Source organism: Panthera tigris, chromosome D3 (genome assembly GCF_018350195.1).
Source record: "Panthera tigris isolate Pti1 chromosome D3, P.tigris_Pti1_mat1.1, whole genome shotgun sequence".
Classification (NCBI taxonomy): Eukaryota; Metazoa; Chordata; class Mammalia; order Carnivora; family Felidae; genus Panthera; species Panthera tigris.
Genome location: NC_056671.1, coordinates 7694535 through 7715706, shown reverse-complemented (window position 1 = coordinate 7715706; position 21172 = coordinate 7694535). Strand labels below are relative to the sequence as shown.

General features: G+C 49.1%; 1 protein-coding gene across 7 annotated transcripts in view; it reads right to left on the bottom strand.

Moving 5' to 3' along the window:
• The window catches only part of KDM2B (lysine demethylase 2B), a 152934-nt gene that overhangs the window by 104862 nt on the left and 26900 nt on the right, over positions 1–21172 (bottom strand). For 4 of the 7 annotated variants that reach the window (XR_006210196.1, XM_042963056.1, XM_042963057.1 and 1 more), the window contains 3 exons: positions 19617–19761; positions 16581–16659; positions 15248–15294 (listed from right to left, as the gene is read on the bottom strand). Coding sequence is in view for 6 of the 7 variants with exons in the window: in XM_042963056.1 (XP_042818990.1) it covers positions 15248–15294; positions 16581–16659; positions 19617–19761 (271 nt within the window). In the remaining variant the exon portion in view is untranslated. Of the gene's footprint in view, positions 1–15247; positions 15295–16580; positions 16660–19040; positions 19167–19616; positions 19762–20828; positions 21096–21172 lie in introns of those variants that run through there. The other 3 variants (XM_042963058.1, XM_042963059.1, XM_042963062.1) reach the window with 3 other exon arrangements.

Genomic DNA, 21172 nt, shown 5'->3' with positions numbered 1-21172 from the left:
TCTCTCTCTCTCAAAATAAATAAATAAACTTAAAAAAAAAAAAAGTGTGGAGTCAACTGAGGTGGCCCATACAAAATGCTGGAGGTATGAAAGGCACAGCCCGGTGTTGGCTCCCTCCTCTCCTGGGCCTAACCTTAGTGTCCTCTATCCCACTAACCGGCTTACCCTGCGGGTTCCTATGGTTGAATTGTGTCCCCAAAAAGAGATGTTCAAGTCCCAACCCTGGACACCTGTAAATGGACCCTATTTGGAAATGGGGTCTTTGCATTTGTCATCAAGCTAAAATGAGGTCAGAGTGGATGAGAGTGGGCCCTTAGCCAATACCAATGTCCTTATAAGACACGGAAAATTTGGACACACACAGAGGGGACACAGCGACATAAAGATGGAGGCAGACATTGAAATCATGCAGACACAAGCCAATGTGTGAACACCAAAGAAGCCAGCAACTGCCAGAAGCTGGAGGAATCTCTGGAGAATTCTCGCCTAGAGACTTCCCAGGAAGCCTGGCCCTGCCAACACCTTGATTTCAGACTTTTGGTCTCCAGAACTGTGGGGGAATACACTTCTGTGGTTTTAAGCACGTAGGGTGTGGTGCCATGGCAGCCTCAGCAAACCAAAAGCAGGGCGAGAGAATGACAGGGTAACCCCACAGGGTTCCATAAATATCCCCAAAGGCAGAGAAGGGCTATTCTGCCCCCCTGGCCTCCCCCACCGCATCCCCCCCCAACCCCCACAACTGTCCTAGGCGTTACAGGACAGACATACCCTGTAACTAAACGTAGTTGACTAGAAGCTTCGAAAAGAGAAAATGTCATCCACCGATGACATCCTAGCACTTAATCCTAGATGCTAATTCTTTGTCAGCTTGTTTCTTGTCTCTCTCCCCTACTACTCTGTAAACAACATGAGGGCAGGAGTCTTGTCTGTCTTGCTCACTACTCTATCCCACACATCTAGAACAGAGAGCCTGGCCCATAACAAGAACTCAGTAAAAATACTTGTGGAATGAATAAATAATGTTGGTGTTTTCCAGTTATATGTTCTGCCCAGCATGACATATGATCTCACATATAAGTAACAGTCAGACTGAGACATGGCCTGGGGGTGCCTCAAGGTGGGTATGTGTAACCCTCTCCACGCTAGAGATGAAGCCCCCCAACCTGAAAAACATCTGGAAATCCTGAGCAACCAGGAGCCCCACCAGTGCGACAACTGTCCCTGAACACAGAAGGACGTGGGTGGGAGAGGCCCGTTTTTTCTTTTTTGAACACACACCAGGCTCCCATCACCCTCATCACAATCCCCAGGGCTCTCAACGCATCCTCACTTCCCTCTGCTCTTAGCCAGGTGCAGGCCCCAGCTGACCCCACCTCAGCCGGCCCCCCACCCTCTGATGAAAAGGGAAGTCAGGGCCTGGAAGGATGGGAGCAGTGAGGAGCAGCTGGGGCTGACGGGGGAGTAAGGGTATGCAGGAAAGAGGCCCGAGGGTGTGAGAGGCTGAGTGACTGGGTCTGGAGCAGAAGGTCGAGACACTGGTTCTAAGAATAGTTTCCTTGGTGTGCAGGGGAGCTCCATCCAGTTCCCCAGGTGTCCTGGAAACCACAGTCTGTGGGAGGGCTTGAAGCAGGAAGAAAGGGAGGAGGGAAGTCAGTTCTTTTAGGTGCCTGGGCTCCATAAACATAAACCCCCAGGGAAACGCGAGGACCTAGAAAATTCAACTCTGCTGGGTTCCGGCCCCCAGAGGGTAGGGAGAAGTGCAGAAATGATAGCACACTTTCAAGGGAGGCAGAAAGAGGTGGGGAGAAGTGACCACGGGCTTGAGTCTAAGATAAGGGCTAGGCTGAAACAAACAGCAGAATAGGGGAAGTGTCTCTCCAGGTGTCTTCCAGTCAACAAATGACAAAGGATGATCAAACTAGACCGTCACCAACCTTGTAGCCCCAACACGATAATGAAGCTAGACATCAAACATCAATGCCTGCCAACATCAGACAGAGAGAGAGAGAGAGAGAGAGAGAGATGAGCTTCCATTATGTGCCTCCTGATGGAAGAACAGAACATCATCTGTGAAGTAGTGTTGCCAGAAAATATGAATGAATGAATGAATGAATGAATGAGTACATTTCTGTGCGGAGAGACAGAAATGAACCTGAACCTGATCAGGAGTCTACATCCAACTGCCAATTTACAGAAACTACACAAGAAAGAACACAAGCTACTCCAAGGGAATGCTATCGGTAAAATCCAGACCATGAAAACTCTACAGGTCAAACAATCCAACTTCTTCAGACTGGTGTGAGATGGTAGGAGGGCCTAGAGATTATAAATAAGAGACTTAAAAGGCATCACAACCAATCACAATATAAGGACATTATTTACCTTCTGACTCATAGAACTGGCAAAACAAAACAAAACAAAGAAGTGATATGTATGGTAACATGAAACTGGGAGTTTGAACAATAAATATAGATATTTACATATTTAATTTATTTTTTAAATTAATTATTTTTTTAAGTAAGCTCTATGCCCAATGTGGGGCTTGAACTCACAACCCCAAGATCAAGAGGTGCACACTCTACTGACTGGGCCAGCCAGGTACATCTGATATTTACTCATTTTAAGGAATTATTGTTTTTATTCTTTTATTTTTATTTATTTTTATCTTTTTTAATGTTATTTCTTGAGAGAGAGAGAGACAGAGTGTGAGTGGGGGAGGGGCAGAGAGAGAGGGAGACACAGAATCCAGAGCAGGTTCCGGGCTCCAAACTGTCAGCACAGAGCCCGACGCGGGGCTTGAACTCACGAACTGTGAGATCATGACCTGAGCCGAAGTTGGACACTTAACTAACTGAGCCACCCAGGCATCCCAGGAATTGTTGTTTTTAGAAGATTAGGTGTGATAATGCTATTATGACTAAGGTTTTATTTATTTTATTCTTCAAAGCTTATTTACTTATTTTGAGAGGGAGAGAGAGCAGGGGAGAGAAGGAAAAAGAGGGAGAGAGAGAGAATCCCAAGCAGGCTCTGCCCTGTGAGCACGAAGCCTGAGGTGGGGCTCAAACTCATGAACCATGAGATCATGACCTGAGCTGAAATCAAGAGTCTGACACTTAACTGACTGAGCCACACAGGCACCCCTCTCCTCATTACTTTTTTAAATTCTCTCCAGCAAATCCCAGCTCTGTTCCTAGCTCTGTGGTTTCAGGGGACTCATTTACCCTTTCTAGAATTGGAAGGGTGTTCATTTGTAAAAGGGGCCCGTTGATGTAAGAGAACCTAACACAATGTCTGGCACATGGTAGGGTGTGCAACGCACTTAGCCACTAGCCACAGAGCTGGTCTGGGTCCTGACGTTTTGAATAGGAAATGAGGACGTGTCCCAATCAGACAGATGGGGGAAAGGGAGCTCACGCCCCTGCCTCATATGTGGTCTTCTTAGGCCCCGCGATTTTAACCCTGAAGACACAGCCCCGTAACAGGCTCTTGTATTCTCACATGAAGACCCACACTGGAGGCAAGGGTGCCTGGTTTGTTGGCTCCTCCCACAGGAGGCCACGCAAAGAGCGGTAGATGCCTCCAGGGCACCTGGAACAGTGTCAAGAGCCCTGGGCTGAGTTCCAGTCCCAGCAACCCTAACTGACCCTGCTCCAGGCCTCAGTTGCCTCATGTGCAAAGGCAGGAAGAATGACCTTTGCACTTCTGTTTTTACCGCCATAGAACTCCTTCTTCAAACAGAAGCTCTGACAAGAGCCAAAGGCATAAATAAAAACAAGCAGCTCAGGTTAAAGCAGGAAGGGCGGGGGGGGGGGGGGGGGGGGGGGCGGTGCGCTGAGAACTCAGACCCAGATTCTGGGGATTTCCCTTTGAAAACCACTGGGTTAGGTCTTTTCAGGTCCTCTTCTAGGACCGACACACTGATTTTTAGCCTACTTCTTAAATAGATCAGATCCCTTAAACATGAACCGGAGAGAAGCATGTGGGGGACGAGACCCACAGGCTTGCCCCAGGGGTCACTGGGGACACTGGGGCCTGTGGGGCCTGCCTGTCCTCTTCAGTCTGAGCTGGGAGATTAAGAATCGGCCCTCCATCTTCTCAGGTTCCCAGTCTGGTCTGCTGCTGATGGCAAAGGAGAGCTGGCTGTAAATGCCAGGTCTCTGAGCAGGAAGCTCAGTACCGGGGGAAGAGGCGTGTGCCCCCACGGGACAGAAGAAGGGACAGATCAGTGCTAACAATGGAATGTGGCCCTCCAAGCGTTGGGAGCAGCCACCTCTGGAGCGGGTGACAGGGACAAGCTGCCTTTTGGATCCTCAAGGGACCCAGAGCAATGGAACTCTTCGGCTTCTGAAGTCAACGGGTTACAGGGAAAATTTTCCACGTTGAGCAGTGTCTGGCGTCCCTAAGTAGGCCAGCAGCTCAACCCCCCTCCTTTGCTCTCTCCTCCCCGCCCCCCCATTCTCATTGGTTCTCTGGGCTCACAGGCTACACACACATCCAACAAATTCCAGCTGCAGAAATTAATCCATCGCCCCATGGCCCTTGCTTTGAAGGCCCCATCAGTCAGCTCCAAGAGCCACGGGCTCAGAGCCGGGAAGAGGCTGCTGAAAGTCACCTTGAACACTAATATAAAGTATACACAGGCACTGACCCCAAACTCCTCCTGAGAGTGCCCACAACTGTCCTCCATCGTCGTTCTGGAACCCTCTCTATCTTCCTCAAGTTTCTCAAATGGTTTTTTATTCTGCTCCTTGAAAGTGTCTCCTCGGGGCGCCTGGGTGGCGCAGTCGGTTAAGCGTCCGACTTCAGCTCAGGTCACCATCTCGCGGTCCGTGAGTTCAAGCCCCGCGTCGGGCTCTGGACTGATGGCTCAGAGCCTGAAGCCTGCTTCCGATTCTGTGTCTCCCTCTCTCTCTGCCCCTCCCCCATTCATGCTCTGTCTCTCTCTGTCTCAAAAATAAATAAACATTAAAAAAAAAAATTAAAAAAAAAAAAAAAAAAAAAAGAAAGTGTCTCCTCGTCCATTTCACAGAGGTAGTGTTTATTAGCAAAAGCACTGGCCACAGTTCAAATCTCACTCTTTCCTAGCGGTGAAGCCTTTGGTATGTATATCCCTGAAGTTCTCTGGGTCTCTGTTTCTTCATCTGTAAAGTGAAGAGAATAGGACCTTCTGACACGATTACTGAAAGCACTTTGTAAACTTAAAAGCAGGAGTCCTTTTGAGGACACTCTCCCAAACTGAAGGTATGAGGGAAAGGGGAGGGCCCAGAGCAGACACTATCTGCACCACCTGGGACAGATCTATCGTAGGGTCTAGGCTTCAGTGTCTTCACTGTGAAATAAGGTGCTTACAAAGGTCCTTAAGTTCTCCCTAAGCACTGATATCTTCTGGCTCCTCACCTCTGCACCTTTAAAAATTATCTCCAGCACAGATCCAATACCAGGATGTCCTCTGTGCCCCGGATGCAAGATCCCGACCCTCACAGACAGATGAGCGTAAGATACAAACCAGGGGCGCCTGGGTGGCTCGGCTGGTTGAGCGTCTGACTTCGGCTCAGGTCATGATCTCACAGTTCATGAGTTCGAGCCCCACGTCGGGCTCACCGCTGTCAGCACAGAGCCTGCTTGGGATCCTCTGTCCCCTCTCTCTCTGCACACTCTCAAAAATAAAAAAACTTAAAAAAAAAAACCGGAAGAAGATACAAACCCAGGCTAACAAATCAGGGTGAAACCCAATCAGCCAAGAAAATCCAAACAGACACTCAAGCCAAAAATACTACAGAGCTCTGGATTATGGGACACCAAGAGCCAGCCACAGTACTGTGCAGAAGTTAAGAGAATAGCTCCTTAGTCAAATGGATATGGGCACAAATCAGCAACTCCACACACTAGCTATTTGTGGACAAATCACTCTGAGCCTCAATTTGACATCTATGGAATGGGGATAGTGGCAAATACAGTTTTATGTGGATCAGACGAAAAAATACGGCAGAGGTTCCTGGCTTCTAAGATCTCAGGAAGTAACAGCTAATGAGAGTAGTTCCAGTCTAAGGAGCTACCCACAGGGGAGTGATTTCTATTAGGTAAACAGTGGGCAGAAGCAAGTTTAGCTCCCCAAGGCCCAGGTACAGTCAAGATTTTGATTTCAGAACACTGGCATTCCAAGGAAAGGGAAATAGGACAAACCAGTGAGCTGGGGCTCATCTTAAAGAAAAAAAAGGGGTGCCTAGGTGGCTCAGTCAGTTAAGCATCTGACTCTGGCTCAGGTCATGATCTCACAGTTCGTGAGTTCCAGCCCCGTGTCGGGCCCTGTGCTGACAGCTCGGAGCCTGGAGCCTGCTTCGGATTCTATGTCTCCCTCTCTCTCTGCCCCTCCCCAGCTCACACTCTGTCTCTCTCTTTCTCAAAAATAAATAAACATTAAAGAAAAGAAAGAAAGAAATAGGGGCACCTGGGTGGCTCAGTTGGTTGAGCGTCTGACTTTGGCTCAAGTTATGATCTTGAGGTTCATGAGTTTGAGCCCCACATGGGGCTCACTGCTGTCAGCCTACGAGCATAGAGCCCACTTCAAAATCCTCTGTCCTCCTCTCCCTGCCCCTCTCCCGCTTGCACTCTCCCAAAAATAAATATTTTAAAAATAAAATTAGAATTAAAAAAATAAATTTTTAAAACTTATTTAACAAAAAAAAAAAACAAAAAAGAAAAAAGGAAAAAAAAAGAACTATAACCGAACTCCTCTGAAACTCTCCTTCCTTGGCACTCAAGAGTCTCAGCCTTCTTGACTTCATGCACCTTCCTCTGCTTGAGTTTCTATCTGTTCTGCCAGGTGGATGCCTCCCATGCCATCTGTCCACCCTGGATTTCTCTCCTGAGCTCCATTCAACGTGGCCAGAACTGAGCCCATCCACACCCCCCGCACAAGTCTACTTTTCCTCTGGGTTTCCATTACAAGCATCATCTTCTCCCAATCACTGAAATTCAAACCCATGTTTGAATCTGATATGCCATCTGCTGTCTGGACAACTTGCAAGTCACTTGTCTCCAGGCCTCAGTTTTTCCCACCTGTGTAAGGGGAAAGCAAGACTAGAGGAATTCTAAGAGCTCTTCCAGAGGGGCACCTGGGTGGTTCAGTTGGTGAAGCGTCTGACTTCGGCTCAAGTCATGATCTCTCTCTCTCTCTCTCTCTTCTCTCTCTCAAAAATAAACATTAAAACAAAAACAAAAACAAAAACAAACTCTTCCAGAGTTTCAAATGTAAAGTGTCTATGATTTTAAACCAACTTAAAAGAAAGAAAGGTCTGGAGGCAAGTCAGCTATCTTTGACTTTTTTTTTTTTTTTAATATTTATTCATTTTTCAGAGAGGACAAGTGGGAAAGGGGCAGAGAGAGGGAGGGACAGAGGATCCAAAGCAGGCTCCACGCTCTGCTCTGACAGCAGAGAGCCCAACGCGGGGCTTGAACTCACAAACCTCAAGATCATGACCTGAGCTGAAGTTGGATGCTCAACCGACTGAGCCACCCAGGCGCCCCAGCTATCTTTGATTTCTAAAGTGTGAGAATTTACTAAGCACAACCCGTCAAGGGCACATCCAAGTCTGGTGAGTCTCCTTCACCAGACACAATGCAGACACCAGTAACACCATGAAGGAAGAATGAATGGAGGATAAAGTCATGAAGCAAAAGTGTGGGAAGCACCCAGAGCTGAGTTCAGGTCCCATGTAGATCGCCCATCCACGGGCCATGTGGGTTGTTCCCCCTGAGCCTCGGATCCCCATCGGGAGAGTGAACAGTAACAATTTATATGATTATTGGTGAGGACACAATGAGGTCATTTGGTAAACAGACAGTAAAAGACAGGTGATTATTTCTATAATTGGATAAATAAATACTGAATGAGGTGATTTGTCATGAATATTTTTCAAGAAAAGGGGTCAAAGAAAACATCGGTGAGCTAGGATATCCTCTTTAGAGAGAAATACGGTAAGATAATATGCAGGACACAATCAGTGACACAATTGGTAGAGAGTGAGTGGGGACCCAGCACTTTATGGATATGTTTTCTCAGAAAGTTTAAAGCATCTTCAGAGGCAACTAGAATTCCTTCCCAGTCTCCCTATACCCCCAACTCCCAACCCACATATGTGAAAATATCCCATTCTTCTTAAATGGATTATCTGGGATTGAGCCCGTTATTTGCAGGATGCGGGGAGCTGCTCAGGGGACACACTGGAGCATCCAGAAACAGACACACGCAAAAGCAGTCACCTGATTTACGACAAAGACAATACTTCATTGCCGTGGGGAGAGGATGCTTTTTCAATCACGGTACTGGATTAACTGGATATACACGCAGGAGAAAAGGGATCGTGACCCTTATTGTGCACCAAACACAAGAATCAATTCCACATAAACTACAGACCTAAACGTGAAAGTCTGAACGATAAAGCTTTTTTTTGAGAAAAACACATGAAGATCTTCCAACCCTGGAGTATGCAAATATTTCTGAAACAAAACACAAAATAAGTAATAGACCAAGAATCGCTAAACAGTCTATGTTAAAAATAAAGAACGTCTGTCTGTTCATTCAAAGACACCTTTAGGGGTGTGAAAAGGCAACACAATCCACAAAGTAAGAGATTTTGGAATGTATAATCATATCCAGAATAGATCAAGAAACTTTATGTTGTCGGCTGAATTGTGTCCCCTAACATTTATGTGTTGAGCTCCTAACCCCCAGGATCTCAAAATGTAATCATGTTTGAGAACAGTCTTTAAAGAGGTAATTAAGTTAAAATAAGACCTTTAGGGTGGGCCCTAATTCAACAAGACTGATGTCCCCCTTTTTTTAAGCTTATGTATTTATTTTGAGAGAGAGAGAGCATGCACATGAGTGAGGGAGGGGCAGAGAAAGATGGAGAGAGAGAATCCCAAGAAGGCTCTGTGCTGTCAGCGCACAGCCCGATGTGGGGATCGATCTCATGAACTGTTGAGATCATGACCTGAGCTGAAATCAAGAATCAGACGCTTAACCAACTGAGCCCCCCAGGCGCCCCAAGACTGATATAAGAAGAGATTAGGTCACAGAAACAGAGGGAAGACCATATGAAGACACAGGGAGAAGACAGTCATCTACAAACCAAGGGGAGAGGTCTTCAGAGAAACCAGCCCCACAACAAACACTTCCATCTTGGACTTCTAGCTCCGTAATTGTGAGAAAATAAATTTCTGCAGGGTGCCTGGGTGGCTCAGTCAGCTAAGCGTCAGGCTCTTAATCTCGGCTCAAGTCACGATCTCACAGCTCGTGGTTTGAGCCCTGTGTTGGGCTCTGTGTTGACAGCACGGAGCCTGCTGGGGATTCTAGCTCTACCTCCCTCTCTGCCCCTCCCCTGTTCATGCTTGCTCCCTCTCTCTCTCTCTCAAAGTAAGTAAATAAACATCTAAAAACTTAAAAAAAAATGTTCTGTTATTTAAATCATCCAGTCTATGGTACTTCGTCATGGCGGCCCTCTCAAACTAATACTTCTTACAATCAACAAGAGACAACTCTTCAAACTAATGGAGAAAAGACTTGATCAGACAGCTCGCGTAAACATATGAAACAGAGTTCAATTTCATTAGTTATTAAAGAAATGCAAACTAAAACCATCATGTGATAAAACTATACTCCCTCCAGCACAGAAGCGTGACTAAAATTAAAAGGATGGGGCACCTGGGTGGCTCACTCCTTAAGCATCTGACTTCGGCTCAGGTCATGATCTCACAGTTCGTGAGTTCAAGTCCCACATCGGGTAAGCTGGAGCCCTGCTTCAGGTAAAACACAAGCCCAGGGTGAGCCCCGCTTCTCGTTCTCTCTCTCTCCCCGCCCCTCATGGGACTCTCTCTCTCTCTCTTTCTCTCTTCTCCTTGCTCACTTGCACTCTCTGTCTCTCAAAAAAAAAAAAAAAAAAAAATGAAAAGAATGGAAAGGGGAGCCTAGGTTGCTCAGTTGGTTAACTGTCTGACTCTTGATTTCAGGTAGGTCTTGATCTCAGGGTCGTGAGTACAAGTCCCGAATTGGACTCCGTGATGGGTGTGGAGCCTACTTTAAAAAAAAAAAAAAGGATGGAAACATGAACTCTTGGTAAGGATGCAGAGCAATGAGAAGCAGACCAAGCCCTGTGGACGGTTACTGACAGTGTCTACTAAAACTAAACACATGCTCATACCCTGTGACCCAAACAGTTCCACTCTTAGGTATATGCCCGACTGAAATGCACCCGTCTGTTCACCAAAAGGCACGTCCCGGGGTGTTCATAGCAGCCTTAAACTGGCAGCTATCAGAGTGCCCATTGATAAGAGAATGAATAGAGGCACCTGAGTGGCTCAGTGAGTGAAGCATCTGACTCTGGATCTCAACTCAGGTCATGAACTCAGAGTCATGAGTTCAAGCCCCGCATTGGGCTCTGTGCTGGGCGTGAAGCCTACTTACAAAAAATAAACAACAATAATAATAATAGGATGAATACATAAATTGGGAAATAGTCACACAACAGAAAACTACAGCAATGAAAATAAACCACCTACAACTATACACAACAGTATCGATGAGTCTTATAAACACCAAGCTGAGCAAAAGAAGCTGAAAGTAAAAGTAGACGCCTGCCTGATTCCACCGTCAAAAAGTATGATGAACACAGGCGAAATTCATCCACGCTGCTAGAAGTCAGGATGACAATGGAGGGCAGTGACTGGATAGGGACACAGGGGTTGATTCTGGAGTGCCAGTGACCATAGTACGTTCAATTTGTTAAAATTAATCAAGATGTATGGTTACCATACGTGCACTTTTCTATATGTACATTATACTTCAATAAAAAGCCTTTTTTTTTTTTAAGTGTACCGTGTCCTAAAAATGCAAAGTGCCTTTTTTGTTTTTAAAGGCGAGGAGTTAGGAACGGAGACCAGGTATCTGAATTCCCAGAAGGCATATAAATGGGGCTGATGGATCAAAGCCTGATTTACGGCATTAGAGAAGAATCTGTGGCTGCAACCGGTGCCTCAATAGCTGGCCTCTTCTAGAACAGTTGCCTCCCAAGGTATGAGGCCTGGGGAGGGGGCAAGAGTCTAGAAGACAGAGGGTGAGATCCCACACTGACAGGGTTGGCGCAGCCTTCCCCATACCCTACCTTCCAAGGCAGAACTCCTATTTACGTTTGGGACATGTTAATGTCGCCCAGCAACCCTGGATAATCACCCCTTCCCCACTCCCAGATCACTTGCTTGTGCTGCAGCTGACCCCAGCCGCCAGTTCCAGGGGTGGGGTGCTGCTAAAGCCATCAGAGCCAATCCAGAGACATTTGATGGAACGACTGGCGGGTCGGGAAGGAGAACCTGAGCTGGCAGGATAGAAGCCAGAGCTGCTGGCTCACCGTCTTTGCCACCACATGGGGAGAAGCTTGCCCAAGAATGAAGCAGAAAGAGGAAGCCAAAGAGGGAAGCAGAAAGGAAAAAGAAGAGTCAACCTCTCAAGATCTCCTTGGAACACCTAGATGTAGACGTGCCTGAAGGTCACACTCTAAACCTATTATGTAAGCCAGTGAATTCTGTTTTGCTTAGGCCAGCTTGAGTTACATTTGCCATTTATGTCACTGTGAAGTATGTGCCCTTTTGCTGCTCCCCGGAAGCCTGCGTGCACTCTCAGAGATTAAAATGGGCATAATACCCCATGCTAACTGCATGGAACACACTATATCTTCACAAAGCACTTCAATACCCATCAATCCATTTGATCATCACAGAAATGCCAAGAGAGATAGGGTGTAGATATCACTATTCCTGCCTTCTTTGCCATCCCAGACTTTTCGAGAGCTGGCAAGGACATGAGGACCATCTAATTGAGTCCTCTTGCTTCAACAACCAGACAAATGAGGTGCAAAGAAAGCAGTAGAAGCCTGGAAATGACTAGAGCAAAATAAAACTGCAAAGGGCTTTTAAGTTCCTCAAAAGGGCCAAGAGCAACATTACTAAGACTCTGATGTTGCCTGAACCTCAGACTTGAGAATCTAGCTTTCATCCTTGCTCATAAAGAGAATTTTATCAGGGCTCCTAGGTGGCTCATTCAGTTAAGCATCCAACTCTTGATTTCGGCTCAGGTCATGATCTCATGGTCCATGAGTTAGAGCCCACAGCGGGCTCTGCGCTGACAGTGTGGAGCCTGCTTGGGATTCTTGATCTCCCTCTCTCTCTGCCCCTCCCCTGCTCTCTCTCTCTCAAAAAAACAAAATAAACTAAAAAAGAGAATTTTATCACATCCATGGCCTTCCTTTATAATAAATAATAACAGGGACCATTCATCAAGCACTTGTCTGCCAACGAAATGCCAAGCATTCATTCATTCTCTTCTAGAATCCTCCTCTGAGGCAGATTCTGCTACTAGATCTATTTTGCAGATGAGGGAACAGAGGCTTAGGTAGATTAAGCAGCATGCCCCAAATCAGTCAACTGGCAGAGGTGGGCCTCAAACTAAGGTTGTCCAGCAGCAAAGGGTAGGGTGGGGTTGTGGCCCCAGAATGAGTCGAATGTGCCAAGACTTAATTTTGGGGGTCCATCATGCCATCTTCTGCACAGGGTCAGAAAGTCTGCAGCTTCTGCTGTGATGTTCACTTCCTTCAGCATTTCTAGAATCCAGCTTAAAAAAAAATTATGTCCTAGGGTGCCTGGGTGGCTCAGCTGGTTAAGCGTCCAACTCTGGCTCAGGTCATGATCTCGCGGTTTGTGGGTTCGAGCCCCACGTCAGGCTCTATGCTGACTGCTCAGAGCCTGGAGTCTGCTTTGGATTCTGTGTCTCCCCCTCTCTCTCTCTGCCCCACCCCTGCCTCCGCTCTGTCTCTCAAAAATGAATGAACGTTAAAAAAAAAGAAAAAGAAAAAGACAGGCAGGGATGCCTGGGTTGCTCAGTCTATTAAGCATCCGACTCTTTTTTTTTAATGTTTGTTTATTTTTGAGACACAGAGAGAAATGGAATATGAACAGGAGAGGGGCAGAGAGAGAGGGAGACACAGAAACTGAAGCAGGCCAATGTGGGAACCCACGAACCATAAAATCATGACCCGAGCTCAAGTCGGATGGTTAAAAACTTGAGCCACTCAGGTGCCCCAAATGTTCGACTCTTAAACTCAGCTCAGGTCTCGATCTCAGAGTCTTGCGTTTGAGCCCCATGTTGGACTCCATGTCGGGCGTAGAGCCTACTTAAACTTAAAAAAAAAGATTAAAACAGGAAAAAAAAGGACAGGCAATAACAAGGTTTGGCGAGGATGTGGAGAAATTGGAGCCCTCCTGCATTCCTAATGGGAATGTAAATGGTGCAGCTGCTTTGAAAAAGTCTGGCAGTTCCTCGGGTTAAATAAAGTTAACATATGACCCAATTAACTAGGTGTAGACCCAAGAGAAATGAAAACATGTGTTCACACAAAAACTTGTACACAAATATTCATGGCAGCATTATGTGTAACAGAGAGAAAGAGAAACAAGCAAAATGTCCACCAACTGATTAATGGATAAACAAAATGTGGTCTATGCACACACGTCCACTGGAATCATATTCAGCCATAAAAAGGAACCAAGCACTGGGGCACCTGGGTGGCTCAGTCAGTTAAGTGTCCAAGTTCAGCTTAGATCATGATCTCAAGGTTTGTGGGTTTGTGGGTTGGAGCCCCATGTCTGCTGTGCTGACAGCAGAGAGCCCACTTCAGATCCTCTGTCCCCCTTTCTCTGCCCCTCCCCCACTCATTCTCTCTCCCTCTCTCTCTCTCAAAAATAAATAAAAAAAAAAAGGAACGAAGCACTGACACCTGCTACAACATGGATGAACCTCAAACACACGATGCTAAGTGAAAGAAGCCAATCACAAAAGGCCACATATCATATGATTCCACTTCCACGAAATGTCCAGAACAGACAAACCCACGGAGGCAAAAAGCACATCCCTGGTTGTTGGGAGTTGAAAGCAGAGGAGAACTGGGAGGTACAGGGCTGACTTTAGAGGTGATAGGATTCTGAAATCATATCGTGGCGATGGCTGCACAACCTTGTGAATGTACTAAAAGCACTGAGTTATACACTCCAAAGTGGTTAAACAGTGAATTTTACGGCCTATGAATTTTATGTCAATTAAAAAAGTGTTTTTAAACCTCTCCCAAAGAGAGTGATCAGATTGCATGTCTACCCCCTTCACCCCACTTTAAAACTCCCCAGGGCTTCCCACCACACTGGGAGCCAAACCCAAACTCCCCACCAGGGCCTGTAAAGCCCTACATGGCTCTGGCCCTGTGACCTCTCCCCTTTTCTCCTTTCCCCCTTACTCACTCCACTCGTCCCCCACCTCCTGGCCTTTGACCTGGCCTATCCCTCAATGTGGAATGTTCTTTCCCACAGCTGGCTTCTCATCAGTCAGGCTTCTGTCCATATGTACACACACACACACACACACACACACACACCCCAGGCCCTCTCTGACCAGCCCATCTAAGACACAGCCCATTACCCTGCCTTGTTTCTTCATAGGCCTTATCATCTTCCAAAAAGGTATCGATTTTTAAAAACTATTTACTTGTCTGTTGCCTATCACTCCAACCAAGAGGACAGGGATCTTGTCTGTCATGTTCACAGCTCTGAACTTGCCTGCCATGAAGGAGCTACTTGAGAAACACTTCTGGAAAGAACGGATTTATTGAAGGACGTCCTGTAACATCTGAAATGCCAGGTCAGGAGTCTGGAGCACTAAGTGATCACTCTGCAGAGCACACTCGGCAGGTGCTCGGGGAGTTAATAAGCATATGCTGGGTACTCAGTGGCAAACCCCACCCTAGACCTGTCTAGAACCCTGAGGAAGCAGGAAGCAGGATCCCTCCCCTCCAAAGTCTGAAAGTCTTTCAGGGGTCACAAAGCACCCAGTGTTTACCCAGCAAGCCCCAAACAATGCAAAGGAGAGATCTAAGATTGTGTTGTGATGGAGGCTAGGGTCCAAATAAGCCCTCATAAAACTGTGCGCTGGCCAACACCCTCTCACACAGCTTCTTACGACTTTGCAATCTGACCTGTTCTCCGGAATGAGACGGTTGCAGCTCACACCTGCTCCTGCCTCCTCCCACGGGGACTTTCTTTTCAGAGGCAGTTAAAAATCTAAACAGGAGGGTGGCGAAGACCTCTGCCTCTTGTCCCCCCCCCCCCCAACTTTGGCATCTCTGAGCTGCACACACAGTGAGCAACTTACCCACTAGGAGTTTGACATCTCGGACTGTGAAATCAGGGTCAGGCATCCTGGAAAAAGAGAAGCACAGATATTTGCTGAGAAGCCAGAAACAACAGAGTTAGACCCAACTCTGGGGCAGGGGGAAACCATTCTTCCAAGAGCGTTCCCTGGCTCTCAGTTGGGGAACCCAGAATGAGATAATCCAGAGGGAGGGGGATAGACCAGTGAGTGCCCCCAGAGAGGGTCACTCTCCAACCATCGAGCCCTTTCCTCACTCCAGTAGGCAAACCAAACCCCCTCACTCTCCCCAGTAGGAATTCAGCACTGCCACAGAAAAGTGGATGAGACATCCACTGTCCACCCCACTTTTCAGGGGAAGACTGAATTGTGGTGTCAAAGGTAAGTCCTAGAGCTAGGCATTCAAACACCTGCTTTCTTTTAGGGTCAGCAGCCCTCTCTTTGTCTCTTCCCCTAGCAAACAATCTCCATAAAAAGGAGCTCTATGGAGGGTTGGAGGGATCCCTTTAAGTTCAAAGGGGGAAAAAAAAAGACACACATCATTCCAATTCCGGGCATTTGGTAACATAGGCCATAATGACTGTGTTGACATTCACTATTAATTCACAGTGACGCCAGAGGTTTGATTTCTACCCTGGGAATGAGACTCTTGAGCGAGCCTGGCAGTAGATGCTGGAGAGGGAGGCAAGCTGGGATGCCACCCACAGCCTCCTCTCCACCCCAGCCCAAGGGGCGGAAACCTGTTCTTCCAGCCTTCCTCCCTGATGTCAGATATCTCCCCCACCCCACCTGGAGCTCTGACAGATCTCAAAGAGAAGGGAAACCAAACAGCACACTGTTGGGGAGGCAGGTGCTGGGGCAGAGAAAGAGGAGGCAAGCAGCCTGGCAACCTAGGAAACATGCCTCCACAGAAAAGGACCAATTTCCCACATAGTGGGAGTCCAGAGTAGAAAAATATGTATCTAGGTACCCTGCCTCTGGAGTTAGAGACTGGCCAATCCCTTCACAGCTCAGGCCCTGCCTCAGTTTCCTAATTTGGGGAGTACTATGTTCTCTTTAGAAAGTCATTGGACGTTAACTGTGATGGGTCAGGGAAAGAAGTGAACACTGTTCAAGTACCCTCTGTCGTCTCTGCCCAAATTCCCTGAAAAAGATCAGTCTTTGGAGAGTTTTTCCCCTTTGTCAGGCCTTGAACAAAGAGATTCTATCCCCAGGTAGTGAAGAAAGATCCTTCTCTGTGATGAGAGGTGGGGAGAAGGGCTCAGGAAATCCATCCCAAACTATAAACTGTAAGGGAGTGAGACATGGGAAGAAGCAATTAGTTTCAGCAACTTACTTAATCCCCAGTCCATCCTTTTCTCGAAATATCAGGGGAACCCTGAGAGCTTCTCTCTGCACGTACTCATAGTTGAAATCTGTTTGGATATTGGAATTAAAACAGGTTGGTTAAGTCATGAGGGAGCAAATGAACCACGATCAGTTGGTCAGAGGAAAGACATGGTTATATTCGATGCAGGCACCAGCTCTAGGGCAAAGCTCCCCGTAAAACGACAAGGAAATGGAGCAGGCACAGCCCAGGAGAAGCCAGGCCAACTATCAGCTCCTCTGCCTACTCAGTCATTCCCTGCATGCCCCACGGGTCAGAACTTGTCAATGAGCAGCCCAAGGCCAGGGAGGGTGGGGAGGGAGACTCATGAAAGGGCCCCGCACAGAAAAAGGCCCCAGATCGCTGAGAAAGAGGGACAGAGAAACGCACCCCAAGCTGAGCTCAGAAAGTAAAGGCAGTGCAAAATTGAAGAATACCACCTGGGAGGATCTGAAGCCCCAGAGAGGAGGCTGGGAGGAGAGTTCTCATTGTAGCTGAGCATCAGGGAAGATCTTATTGTAATATCCTGCATAGTGAAGGGGAGGGGGGGGGGGAAGCTGGTTTCCCTGGAAACTGTGTATTTGGTGCCAAAATAACTAGAGAACTGGGCACAGCTTTGTTGTCTTAATAGTGAAATTCTGCTGCAGCTATCACAATACTTGCTTCAACTGGGTAACAGAGCAGAATGCTCCCCAGGTGAAGGCTGTGTGAAGAGGGCACACTGAGGCCCAAAGAAAATTCACAAGGTAGTTTTCTGTCCCGGGTTTGTCTAGCGTAGACCCCAAAACCCTTAACGAAAGCCCTGGAGAATGAAGGAGGCCTTAGTTTCTATGTTCTTCGAGTTCCAAAACCAGGGGATCTGACCCAACCTTCCCTATCCCTAAATAGGGAGTTGAGGGAAGCGGAGATAAACCATCACATCCCCAAAGCCTCAGGTGAACCAAGGCACTCCACAAGGGCACAAGCCCTCCCTGGCCAGTCAGAAGAGAGATCACAGGCCACTGAAGCCCCTGCCCCAGGCAAACGGTTCACCAGGGCAGCTTGGTGGGGGAGGAGGCCAAGGCAACCCTGCTCAGAGCAGAGGGAGAGAACAAAACCAGAGCTGGGGAAAGCCCTGACCTTAGCAGCTCAGATCCCCAGGGGCTCACAGTGAATGGGGATTCCTAAGGATTTAAAGGCAGAGAAGTTTAAGAAGCTTCTACTTTGAATCCAGGCTAAGGGCTCCTTCTGTTTCTCAGCTCCTCCCTCGAATTTTGGGGCCAGATCCGAATTAACTACCAAAACGCAAGGACCCTCTCCTTTGAAAAGAGCCTGGACAGCAGATTTAAGGACTCTCCCTAGCTGGAATCCACCCCCTACACGCCCACACCCAAAACCCAGCTCCAACACCCCCCCCCCCCAGCTTCAACTTCCTCAAAAGAGCTTGAGAAAACACTCAGATTTGGGGCTGAGAATTCCTCACAAATAACTAGGAAGAGTTTGCATGTCGTTTTCTCATAGGATTCACCAAACTCAAAATGAGAAGGAAACGAGAGGAATTAAAATCCCATTTGTGCTAAGGAAATTTAAATGTAGTTGAGACTAGTTCTCCACCCCCCTGCCCCCCCCCCCCCAGACTGTCTGCCTGCATATGCAATGCTCTTAAGACTTGGCAGGCTGGAAGAAAGTTCTTCTTCCCTCCCCCAACAACTACCCCCTACCACTGAACCCCAGGAAGCAGTGGGCACAAAGGAGAAACTTCAAAAATGCAAAGCCAGGACTGTCTCATCTGAGGGCTAACCTACAGCCCCAGCCACTCAACCAGAACCTGGAGGGGGAGGCCTTTCCCCTGTTATCAGCTCACTGAGGGATGGAAGGGTTTTCCAAGGTGGATGGGGGGGGGGGGGGCAACAAAATGGAAATGGTGTATTATAAAAGAAACTTGAGTATCTGAGAGGAAAAAACCAAACTTAGAAACCCCAGAGAGCATAGGGAAATACCTAGGTAGGCAGGGGTATCTCCAAAGCCCCAACCCCACAGGCAGAGCCAGAGGCCACACAGGGCCTCTGGAAGTCTCAGACCAAGCTAAAGCATCACCCCAACCTTGGCGGGACACCACAGACACCTTTCTAATACTAGAGCCAGGGAGAAACTCAGGCCGTGAAGATCTAGGGGTGGCACCCCAAAACCCCAGAGGCTTCCCCAACTTCTCCTCTAGACTGGCAGGGCCTACAAGGGACAGAACTCTCGAAGTCTTAGTCTGAGAAGAGACTTGGTTCCCCAGAGGGCTACCCCAAGTTTTCACTTCAAACTCCGGTGGTCAGGGATCTCAGCCTGAAGCCTGAGGGGGTAGAACTCTCTTACCCCCAGTCCCCACTTCAAACTGTCAAGGCTGAAGGGCCAGAGGCCTCAAGCATAACTGGGGGCTCCAGACAACAGCTCTGAACTGACCCAGCCTCTTCAAATCTGGCAGAGACCAGAAGGTTATGGGGTTCTGCAGATCCCAGGGGCTGAGGAGGCATCATTCAGCAACCAGAGCATCCCCAGCACCAGCTCCTAACCGGCACGGCCCGAAATAGGACGGGGTTTGGGAGGCTTCGGGCCTAGGGGGACTCTCATCACAATGTCCCTGGGACACCCCAGCCCCTCTCCCAGACAGGCAGCCGCACCTCACGCAGCTACAAGGAGCTGAGCTGGCTCTGGGAGGGGTAGAATGCCGCGCACCCGCCCTCCTTCGGCCCACCCGTCAGTCCCCAGGTCCCTCTGACCACCAGTCCCCTGGCTCTGCCCACCCTGGGGCCCACTGTGGGCGCGGGCCGGGTCTAGGCCCACGCCCGGCTCCCGTTCCCGCCTGCCCTCCTCCTTCGCCACCCCACCCCACCCCCCCAGTGCTCGGCCTCGTTTCGTCACCGGATCCCCTGGAATGGGGGACGCGGGCGCGAAATACGAACCCAGCCACCGGCAGCTCCCTCCCCACGTGCGCTCGGCCCGCGGCGCGGAGCGCGGCCCGAGGAGGGGGCGCCTCACCTTTGCCCTCCATGGCGTGCACGAAGTCCCCCTGGTACAGCTGACTGCGCAGCTTCTCCTCCAGGCTGAAGCCGCGGACGCTGACGATCTCCTCCACGTCCGACAAGTCCTCGTTCTCGTCGTATCTCTGGCGGTCAATCGGGCGCTGCAGGGACCCAAACCAGAGAGCCCGAGGCATTATTGGGGGGACTGGGGGTCGTCTCTTACCCTAGGCCCAGCTCAAGCAGGTGCAGGAGTCGCGCGCCCCCCGCACCCCACCACTGCGACCCGAGCAACTTTGCGCAAATGCCAAAGATGCTGAAAACCGGGATAACGAGAGGGGCCCGCACCCCCGGGGACCGGCTGTGCCCTGTACAGGGCACTCCCCTCCTGCATCTTTGGAGGCCATGGAAAGGACATCTGGGGGGCTCTCCCTTGGCCCCCCCCCACCCCCGATAGGTGTTGAGTTTTGCCCACTCGGCCGGGAGCCTGGTTATGTAACCCGCGAAGGGGGCTCCGCGCACGGGCTGGCGGGGCATTTGTAGGCCCCGGGAGGAGCCGCCGCAGCGCCCCGCTCGGCGCTAACAGCAGCCCGGGCGGCCGCGGCGACAGAGCCGGGAAGCCGGAACCGGGGGCCGGCGGCATTTCTAAGACTGGAGACGCCCCCGAGCTACTCGGGAAGCTGGAAAGCTGAAATGGAAGGGCTGAGACCCCAGCCACCCCCGCCGACCGCCCGCCAATGCTAGAAGAAGAGGTGGAGGGGGAGGTCGGGGCTTGGGAGGGGGAGAGGCAGACGGCCCGCCACAAAGCTCCCATCGTAGACCCCAAAACGCACCAGCAGCTGCCTCATCTCCCCACAAGCGCGCGCGCACACTCACTTCCTAAGGAGACTCCCCCACCACTCCCCGCATCCCCTGCCTCCTCCCTCGACCGCCCAGCGCCGGGCCCTGCAGCCCCCCAGATTCCGGGCGAACCCCGAGCCCGCTCAGTCCCTCTCCACGCCTTTCCCCTCTACCACCTCCCCACTTAAGTGTCTGAGACTCTGAGCCTCACAAGGGACTGGAGGAGTAAGCTGCTTGCTTCCTTTTGCATGCAATTTATTATATTTTTTTCCGGTCCTCTTGCAAAATACAGAAAAGGAAAGAAAAGGCAGCAAGAAACAACAACAACAAAAAAAAATAGATCTATCATTACCAGATACAGATTTGGAAAAAAAAAAAAAAAGCTACACACCAATCTTCTTCCAGAGTCTTTCTCTGCCTCCATTTTTTTAGGAGAGTTCACCAATTAATTGTCAACACTCCTGCCCCCTGCATTTTGGCGGAGGGGGGAAGGAGGGAAGACCAAAGAAAACAAACCAAAAAATAAATAAATAAAGCAAGCCAGAGCCGAGATCTACAAAGTTTTGCACCAACACTTAAGCAGATCCGTTTGCAAAGTCCTAGGAAACCATTTTCAGCAGTTGTGGGGGGGAGGCGTCGACGTCATAATCCCCGGAACGTAAACATTGTTGCCGATCGCGCTCTGAGCCCGCGGCCGGGCTAGTGGAGGGGGCAGTCGGCCCGGGATGGGGGGGG